At 35.7% G+C, this 9,695-nt stretch overlaps 2 protein-coding genes and 2 non-coding genes across 4 annotated transcripts; all 4 read right to left on the reverse strand.

The window, feature by feature from the left end:
- Positions 1-585: 585 nt before the first annotated feature.
- LOC111779119 (DNA replication licensing factor MCM7-like) lies at positions 586-6,710 on the reverse strand. Its single transcript, XM_023659194.1, has 15 exons — positions 6,572-6,710; positions 6,418-6,485; positions 6,186-6,245; positions 5,864-6,087; positions 5,166-5,343; positions 4,755-4,877; positions 4,558-4,647; positions 3,993-4,135; positions 3,639-3,816; positions 3,205-3,396; positions 2,920-3,092; positions 2,587-2,790; positions 1,871-2,036; positions 1,369-1,590; positions 586-911 (listed from the first exon to the last, which is right to left on the reverse strand). Exons 1-15 carry the CDS (start codon positions 6,618-6,620, stop codon positions 807-809), a joined length of 2,175 nt encoding a protein of 724 aa, XP_023514962.1. The 5' UTR covers positions 6,621-6,710; the 3' UTR covers positions 586-806.
- A 96-nt stretch (positions 6,711-6,806) lies between these two features.
- TRNAH-GUG lies at positions 6,807-6,878 on the reverse strand. The gene has a single exon. It is a non-coding gene; the product is annotated as a tRNA-His (tRNA).
- A 214-nt stretch (positions 6,879-7,092) lies between these two features.
- Positions 7,093-7,164, reverse strand: TRNAH-GUG. Its single transcript has one exon. It is a non-coding gene; the product is annotated as a tRNA-His (tRNA).
- A 609-nt stretch (positions 7,165-7,773) lies between these two features.
- On the reverse strand, positions 7,774-8,375 carry LOC111779126 (calvin cycle protein CP12-1, chloroplastic-like). Its single transcript, XM_023659201.1, has one exon. It carries the CDS (start codon positions 8,315-8,317, stop codon positions 7,940-7,942), a length of 378 nt encoding a protein of 125 aa, XP_023514969.1. The 5' UTR covers positions 8,318-8,375; the 3' UTR covers positions 7,774-7,939.
- Positions 8,376-9,695: the final 1,320 nt, after the last annotated feature.

A 9,695-nucleotide genomic window follows, 5' to 3' on the forward strand; every position in this document is an offset into this window, starting at 1 on the left:
TTTTGAAACTAGATATTAAATTAAACTTTTCTAAAATCATAGAAATTAAAATGCTTTATTTTTTAATTTGATATAATTTATTTGTTAAATGTGGTTGAATTGAAATAATAGACATATTAAACTCAAAAATCGAATCACCACTCACATTTATAGAAACTCTATATTAGGAATTATGAACTTCCACAATGATATGATATTGTCCAATTTGCACATAAATTCTCGTGACTTTGTGTAAAATCCCACTTCAGTTGAAAAAAAAAGAACTAAACATTCTTCTAAAGGTGTAGAAACCTCTCTCTAAAGGAAATCTCAATATCTAGCAACAAACTTAGGCGGTTACACTTTGCCTTTGTTTCTCCAAAAGAACTCATACCAATAGAGATAGTATTATTTACTTGTAAACTCGTGATTATCCCATTAATTAGTCAACGTAGACTCTCTCCCAACAATCCTCAAACACTCTGTTGTCTTAAACCGCTTCTAAGTGTACAACTCTTTCTATACACATCAACCAAATAATGCAATTATCTTGAAGTAAAAAACCAAAAACCCAAATATAAGCACATTTAGAACACATGAAACGAATGGATCCAGACAAATAATCCCCTTAAAACTTAAAAATTAGAATACACTTATACAGATATGGTGGTAATGTCCACAGCTACCCCTATAGATACAACATTAAACCCTCCAAAAATTTTGAGCTTTTACTTCGTATTCTAAATGATCATTGGTTGAAACCGATGCTAAGACAATTTAAACTACCTCTAAGTCACGAACTCAATAATAATGCAAATAACAACACATCAGGCATCTATAAACCGAATGTCGAAGGTGTGTGGATGAATTTGCCACACATTCAAGGCTGCGTACTCCTCCAAACATTCTTTTAGCTGTGCTTCACTGTATCCCTGAGAGAAAACCGAACATTTCAATTTCCAATAGTTAGATTCAGTTTTGATGAAAGAAAAGATACCGTGAATGGATCTTTTTGGATCAACATCTACAAATTATGGATTTTAGCAAACTTGTGGCATCGATTTGTAGCATAGTTGTTGCTACTAAGCTAAATATCACCATGATGAAACTTCAAGTACAGTGTTTAGTAACAAGAATCTATCTAGACTAGCAATATATTTTCTTGTTCTAACAGTAATCATAGTTTAAATGATTTGCAAGAAGAAGATAAAAGGCCTTGGGAATTTCAGAGCTGTTTCTCCCATCCAGGGAAGATAAAGAACCAGTAAAAACATTATGATTTTAGATGTATCTCCTCTTATATGTTCAGTCTATCAAATGTGTTCAACTGCGTGGAGCATGATGTAGGAATTCCAAGTGTAAACGACTATAAGAATAAGAATAACTAACCTTCCTAGAGATCCAGTTAAGGGCGTGTGCATAGCTCACATCCATTTTATTCGTTCTGGCAGCTTCATCACGCAGGATTGAATAGATATCTGAGATAGCATCTAGACCGGATTTTTGACGGTCATCCGAGTATAGAGAAAATTTTGACATTTGCATTAACCGTAGAGCCTCATCGACATCGCTCTGAACCACAGTCTCAGAGAATCTAAGCCTTGCTAGAGCCTGTGAAGGAAGAGTTAAATTCAAAGTTTCATTAGTTCATCAAAGCTACATACATTATGTATACTTACCATGAGCTAAGTGGTCAGCACTTTTTTTGCTACCAACCCAAGTCGGACCATGAGTTCAGCTTGGGCAAAAATATTTCAACCTAGATGAAATTCAAATGCGGGGAAGGAACAGTATCTTTGTCTCTATTTGGTATTTAGTTCTATGGGGGGCATAATAACATACAGAAGAGTTTATAGGTTACTCTTATGAATAAATGCAAGATAAGACTTACAGCTGATATCCGGAGAATACTTAGTAGAGTTCGGACTGTGGTATATGAATGTGGAGTGTTAGATTTAGCTTCTTCCTGTCGAATACTGGAATAGGCACTGGCAATATACTCCTCTAGATCCTTGGGAACGTAAGGAGACAATCTTCTCGCAGCTGAAATATAAGCTCTGACACATCCACCAAAACGACAAAGTACAAATTTAAAAAGTGAATTGAAGAATTTTCAGGCAACCGAAATTGATGATGGATTTGTAAAAAAGGGAAAAAATGAAGATTTTCAGGCCCCAATGCATGCATTTAGTACACAGGTATAATATAATCTGAGAATTGATGACTGAAAAGAACATCTGTAGGATCTATAGCTCTCTGTTGGGAAGATTCACTTTCATTGGCAGAAATTTTGAGGGAACATGAAAGTCTGACATAGCAAGCAGAACTTATCTGGTCATCAGAACAGAAATGTATAGATTATTTTTTTTCCTTTTTCTAAAACAGAAATATACAACTTATTGGTTCATTAAACAGAGATTGATAAGAAAGAAAAGAATGAAACACTGATAATTATATTTTAACTAAGCCCCAAGCATAAAGAAGAGCATGTATGAGGATTCTGATCGTTTAGATTTTGAAAATCAACTAAAGCAAAGCCTCCTTTTAATCTGAAATCATTATACTTCCTAGTCTAATATGTACGCAAGAAAGCAATTGTAACATTACCGAAGAACAGATGATTCAAGTGGGGTGAAGCCAAGGGCAGGAGATTCTCTATTCTGATGAACATAAACAACATGTCTAGCCATTTCAAGATCGTTATCCATATCAGCTCGATCTAGGATCAACCAAAGAAGATCAAATCTTGATAATAGAGCTGGAGGAAGGTTAATGTTTTCAGCTGGAGTTCTACGTAGATCGTATCGTCCCCTATGGAGATACAATAAGCATACTTCATGATCCCATAAAACTGAGAAAAGTTGCTCAAAGTATAGAAACGGAAACCCACTTGAAAGAGAGAATCAGAAAATGGTTCAAAAAGATCATTAAGGTAAGTACCATGCTGGATTGGCTGCAGCAAGGACAGCAGTCCTGGCATTAAGAGAAGTGGTGATCCCAGCCTTGGCAATGCTCACAGTCTGTTGCTCCATGACTTCATGTATTGCTGTACGATCAGATTCTTCCATCTTGTCAAATTCATCAATTGCACATATTCCCATATCAGCTAATACCTGAAGTAGTTCAATTTCGCACTCAGTGAAACTTTGATACATCAGAAGCTATGATAAATCTAGGGAGAGCAAAGTGCAAATTTTGTTTTGATACATGAAGTATGTGTCTCACCAATGCCCCTCCTTCAAGGACCATCTCATTTGTGACAGGATCCTTCTGAACAGCAGCCGTTAGACCAACCCCACTGCTACCTTTGCCAGTCGTGTAGACACCCCTGGGAGCAACATTGATGATGTGTTTAAGAAGTTGACTCTTCGCAACTCCAGGATCACCCATCAAACATATATGCAAGTCTCCTCTAATCTGCAACGAGTTTGGAATTGAGAATTTATAATTCCACCTTGAAAATTTCAAAGTGGAAAACTATCTTAAATATCGTTATAGAATGCACCAGTGATAGGAAAAAGGAGGGGAAAAAACAAACTTTCATGCAAATTAATAATGAACCAGAACATTGCCTTATTGATTGATTGCAGCATAAAAAATTAACAAAAAAAAAAAAACCCATGCATCAAATATTACTCAAGATGATTTTATGTTTTTACCTTCATCCCATCTTTCAACTTTCTATGAGGAGCACCCACAAGGAGAAGCAGTAAAGCTTTTTTAATATCTTCATGCCCAAAAATTTCAGGTGCCAACGACCTTGAAAGTTTATTGTAAATATCACCATCCTCGGCCAAACGTGCAATTAGTTCCTCCTCATCTCCTCTAAGTTCATATCTGCAGTACAAAACAACTAAAAAAGTAAAGGCTCTATACTGAACCAAGTTAACGTAATAGATCAGTTATAAGAGATCAAGAAAGAAAGCTGGGAATAATGCAGACAAGATGCCACTAAAAGCAGATTATAGATGAAAATTGTTTAAGTAGAAGATGATGGTTGAAGAATGGCATACTCCTCATATTTTTTCTTGAAATGGGTGATAGACATGGCCTCTAAGAATGTATCAGCAACCAAACCAGCACGCATTGCCCTGAAACCCGTATAGGGAATAGGAAGAAAAATCCCTGATAGTTCGACAACATCACCTGGAGCTACCTGACAATGCTCAGAAAAAGGACAGGTGTGAACTAATTATTCTAATACAAAATTACTCATGGAGCAAAAGGGCTGAATGTACACATGCCAATATGTGTCACATTAAATTCTAATGTTTTCTAGATAAGAACAGAAACTAAAACCCATCACTCAAAGAAGCTGAATGCAAACTTAAAAATTTGAGTTCCAAGCATTTGCTCTAATTATTACTAAAACTCATTGACGTTGTTCCTTGAAGTTTCAATAAGACATATCTACGAAAATAAAAAGATCATATTGGCATGATGGACAAATACAATAAGCATTTCAAGGTCACAACTCACAAGCAATAGTTGCTGAGGCTAGATAGATCAATCAGCCACACTAAACAAAATCCTAGTCACCATCAGAAATACCAGTGGGAATTTACTTGCAGAACTAACCTTCCTCGTTAGTTCACCCCTGAGATGAACAGTCATTGTCCGGGGAATATGACCTTTTGGAACATGCTCAGCTAACTCTTGAATTTTGGCCTGCAAACCAAATGCACCAGCATGCCTTATGACGAATATCAACCAAGATATGAAATTGTAATAGAAATATTTTTCCACCAATGTCTTTAAAGAAGTTAATTGATGACCTCCTGAAACTTCAGAAATTTGGATGCTCTAAGTTGAAGAATTAGGTTGCCTTTCGTTTGGTTTGTTCTACAACGCTGAGATGGACACTCAAATAATGGCATGAAGACTCGAGCTGTTACCTCCTGTGAAGCAGAAAAGTGGCTACATGAATGAACAATACAGTGAGACTGAAGAAATGAACATCCAAGCGGAGGAAAAAGAAGCTAAAAGTTAAGTAACCACAGTAAAATCTAAGCCTTTCCTAAAAATCATACCAAGAGAAGGGCCACACAATTTTAAAAATCAATAACATTAGTGATGGTAATGCAAGTGATGAAATCATGATTTATCACCGATAAAATATTCATTTCATCATCAATTTCGTTCTTCTTGAAAAGGGATGGTAATCACAGCTTTACAATTTAGATTACCTGATATATCTCGAAACCACAGTCTTCGCATGTATAAACAGCCACTTGCATCAATGGCTTTACATCTGAACAGCGCGTCACAATACCAGATATCCTCACAAGTTGACCAATATATGAAGCTTTGACCTCTCTTATGGTAAATGGACGACCCTTTGAAGATGCTCTAATGTAAACTTCACTGAATAAAAAATGATTGAGCATAAGATAGTTTTGAAATGACGTAATCCCTTAAAAGTATACAGTAAATTATAGGTAATTCATTTAGAAAAGATGTTCGGGAATGAAAACCCCACACATTAAATAATAGCATTGGTGCAAATATCAACCAATTGGAACTGAATTAATGAAATTCTTCGTTTATGAAAATGTTTGTCATTGAAGACAAATCATGCAAGCCAAGAAGTAACAATGACAATTCGGTAGCCCTCCTGAGACACACAAAGCATAAGAAATCAAAGATCACTCGTATAGTAATCCCAAGTCTAGAACCAATTGGACAAGTTTTCAATTAACCTTCCTTGTGAGCCCAGAAAACACAGTACAGAATATCATTATGCACAGTTGACGGTGCAAAAAAAAACACAGAATCTATGTAAAAGCATTTTGGTATTGAATGAAAAGTGATTAGTCATGCTTCACTAATTTTCAGTATACTCTCAACTCTGAACTCTGAAGGAATAGGAGCGCAATGAACTCACAAGTAACGTTTAATTTCTGGAGGCATTTTTTGGCGTGGGTCAGGGTTATCGGCAGTATCCGGCCCATCATCGGACCTTTGAGTCATTAATATGTCATGATCATCATCTATAAACGCCTCTGTTGGCTCTGGCATGAGCTCATCGATCGCATCGGCAAAAATTCCAATATATCGTCGAGTGTTCTCTGTAATACGTCTGAGGAAATCCTCGTCCAAGTCCTTATACTGAAATAAAATTGCATAGAAAACTGTGTTATTTAACTAATCAATTAGATATGATCGGGGAAAAAAAAAGAGAGAGTGAGAGAGAAACAAAAGCGTACATTAAAGACATCCTCGAGATCGATTTGAATTGCACGAACTCTGCGATTTGCAACCTCTTGCTAAAAGAAAAAAAAAATCAAATCAAAACCTAAAAAACAAAACGTCTAAAGAAACAAAATCACAAAACAAATCGATCACAGTAGGTAAGCCCAATTTAGGGTTTAAAACTAAATCACCAAACAAATTTACAATTACAGTGGGGAAACGGGAATGAAAATGTGGAAGATTTACCAGAATGTTTAAATACTTCGCGTCGCCATTGGCGTCGGCGAAGTTCGCGATGAACTCCTTTGCGAGCACTGCAAAGGAATTGCAACAAGTTTTCAACTGCAACTTTCTGGAAAAAAAAAAAAATGGTAGAGAGACTATAGATATTGTTGCTTACCTCTGTCGGCGGTGAAGTCCAGAGCTCCGGTATCTTTCATGGCTGACATTTCGGAGAAGCGGGGAGACGGAAATGGTGATTCTAAGGATGCGACTGGGAGGTCTAACGATTTGGCGGCAAATGATGAAAGGAAGTGTTCTTTTAGGCGGGAAAATAAGTGTGGGATAAAAATATTAATAAATAAATATATAAATCGAGGAGAAAAAAACATAAAATATTAAAATATAAAACTGAGTGTGGCTGCTGGGATTCGAGCCCAGGTCTCCACGGCCACAACGTGGAATTCTCACCACTAAACTACAGCCACTTTGTTGACAGTAGTTTATCTATTAATATATTTTACTACTCATTTCGTAGGAATTTATTCCCACATATCTTAAAATTTAAGTCAATTTAAATATCGACACAAATAATAATAATTCCATTAAAAAAATACGTGCAATATAAACTTAAGGGAGAAATTTTATATGCTTCTACATTTTTTGCGTGATAATTTGGAACTTTTAAAAAATACTCTCAAATGTGGCTGCTGGGATTCGAGCCCAGGTCTCCACGGCCACAACGTGGAATTCTCACCACTAAACTACAGCCACCTTGATGCCTACAAAATTTGTATTAATAATTTTATTTATTAAAAAAAAACCATTTGAGACTAAAATAAATTTAAATATTTATAATTTTTAAAACACTATTTCATTTCATCATATGATTTTGTTTTTATAAATATGGAATTGAGTAAGAGACATTAAAATTTTTCAGCATCTAATATCATTAAATTAAAAATAAATAAATACAATATTTTAATTTTATAATGCTTAAAGTTTTTATCTATTTATGTCATTTTTATGATAATCTGGTCGTCATTATTTGTTTAACTAATAAATTTGAGGAAATTCGTACTTCTACCCTTTTTTTCTAGAATAAATGTTAAAATTAATAAATTACGAAATCAATATTAATTTGTTTCATAAAAAAACGAAACGTCAAACTTGTCTCTAAAGGAGATCTTTAGTTTATAATCCGTCAATTTTAACATCCACATATTTATCAAATTAAACAATATTTAAAAATTAAATTTGAACATTTTTAATGGGTAGAAATTAAAATTTAAAATATCGTCAATTATCACACTATATAATATCATAATAATCGTTTAATTATGTCGATAATTAATGTGTAACATCCTTCGTTAACTAAAAATATTTAAAAGATATTAAACATTAGGTTAAAAGTTCGAAACGTTATTTTTATTTCACGCAACAAACGAAAACCAAAACCTCCCTAACTAAAAATGAAAAGAACACACAAAATCTTTCTACTACATCGAAAAAAAATAGTCCAAATAAATTATTAATTGAAATAAATTACTTAGTCCTCGTACGTGCGACACTCCTCCGTCTCGGGATTATCCTTACAGAACTCCTCGAGTGGGTCCGCATCCTTCAGCCGGTCACGTGCGTGGCTAGCGGCGGCGCTGAGCTCCTCCACCTCATCCCACGCCGCCGCACACTCCCCACTCTCTGGATCATCCGAGCACGTCTCCTCCGCGTTCTTTATGCTCTCCACCACCTTCTCCGATATCCGGTCCGGGGCGGCCGCCACCGGTCCAACTACACTAATCCGACCGGCAGTCCACCGCTTCCACTTGTAGCTGAGCCGGGTGAATCGGAGGACCGGCGATTCGGGTTTCTGCGAGTCAGCCACCGCTTTTAAGGCTGCCACCGTCGTGCCGGAAATCGCTGCCATTTTTTCTCGGAGGAGTGAGCTGAAGGCGGAGCGGTGGATTTGGATAAATGATTAAAAAAAAAAAAAATCATTGGGGGATATATAATTGGATGCTGTGGGTTTGGGAGCACATATTTCTTATCTGCTGATGGCCATTGAGGAATGGCCACGTGGCTGGATTTTTTTCGTGTTTTGGGGTTTTTTTTGGGGACGTTTGATATTGTTTTAAACATAATTAGGATGTTTTTAACCGTTGTTTAACAATTCCTTAATTTGAGAAGTTGGATAATGAAAGTCCCACGGTCAACTAGGAATGATCATAATTTTATAGTCAAATAATACTCGGGTAAGCCCAAAGCAAAGCCATGAAAACTTATACTCAAAGTAGACAATATCATACCATTGTGGAGAGCCGTGTTCGTCTAACATGAGCAAAACCAATCATGTTTTGGAACACTAATAATAAAATTATAATTTTTATTGTAACTCTCGGAATATTTATACAAATTTATTAAATTATAATTTTTTTAAAAGGTTAGTTTCAAGTAATATTTTTAATTACAAACTATTAAGACTGTCTTTAATTACATGAAATCTAACGCCGGTTATAAATAGTAATAAAACATTCGTTATAAGGATATTGGAAATTTTTGTATATACGCGTTTTAAAAGGAGAAGTTCAAAGGGAAATCTCAAAGATGACAGTATTTACTAGTGGTGAGCTTGAACTCTTACATATGGTATCAAAGTCAGACACCTAGCGATGAGTTTGGATTTGTTACAAATGATATCAAAGTCAAACACCTATCAGTTGACTTGAGCTGTTGTTACTAAGCACCTAGTGGTGCCCTTGAGTTGTTACTAATTGACTAAAAATCAAACATCGAGCAGTGTGCCAATAAAGACGTTTTTTTGTGGGATTCGATTGTTACAAATGGTATCAAATTCAGACATAGAGCGGTGCGCCAGCGAATATGTTGATCCCAAAGGAGGTGGATTGTGAGAATCCACGTTGTAACGACCCAGATCCACCGCTAGCAGAGATTGTCCTCTTTGGTCTTTCCCTTTTGGGCTTCCCCTCAAGGCTTTAAAACGCGTCTACCAGCGGAAGATTTTCGCACCTTTATAAATGGTGGCTGCTAGCGAGGACGTTGGGCCTCGAAAGGGAGGTGGATTGTGATGTCCCACATTGATTGGGGAGGAGAACAAACCACCGTTTATAAATGGTGTGGAAACCTTCCGNGAAAGATACGTCCATCAATAGCAAAAAAATAAAATAAAATAGATTAAATTAGCAAAAAGTAATGACTAACATAATTTAAAAAAAAAAAAACATAAAGGATGAATTGATTAAATTGGCTAATTGCTAACATAATTAAAAAAAAAATTAGAACGTTTA

This window comes from Cucurbita pepo, chromosome LG17 (assembly GCF_002806865.2).
Source record: "Cucurbita pepo subsp. pepo cultivar mu-cu-16 chromosome LG17, ASM280686v2, whole genome shotgun sequence".
Lineage (NCBI taxonomy): Eukaryota > Viridiplantae > Streptophyta > Magnoliopsida > Cucurbitales > Cucurbitaceae > Cucurbita > Cucurbita pepo.

Bases quoted from the DNA above. Each gene is read 5' to 3' on its own strand.
- LOC111779119 (XM_023659194.1), bottom strand. From the start codon at position 6,620: ATGTCAGCCATGAAAGATACCGGAGCTCTGGACTTCACCGCCGACAGA. The intron at 6,486-6,571 runs GTAAGCAACAAT...ATTCCTTTGCAG, and splicing joins GGACTTCACCGCCGACAGAG to TGCTCGCAAAGGAGTTCATC. The intron at 3,093-3,204 runs GTGAGACACATA...GAACTACTTCAG, and splicing joins TCCTTGAAGGAGGGGCATTG to GTATTAGCTGATATGGGAAT.
- LOC111779126 (XM_023659201.1), bottom strand. From the start codon at position 8,317: ATGGCAGCGATTTCCGGCACGACGGTGGCAGCCTTAAAAGCGGTGGCT.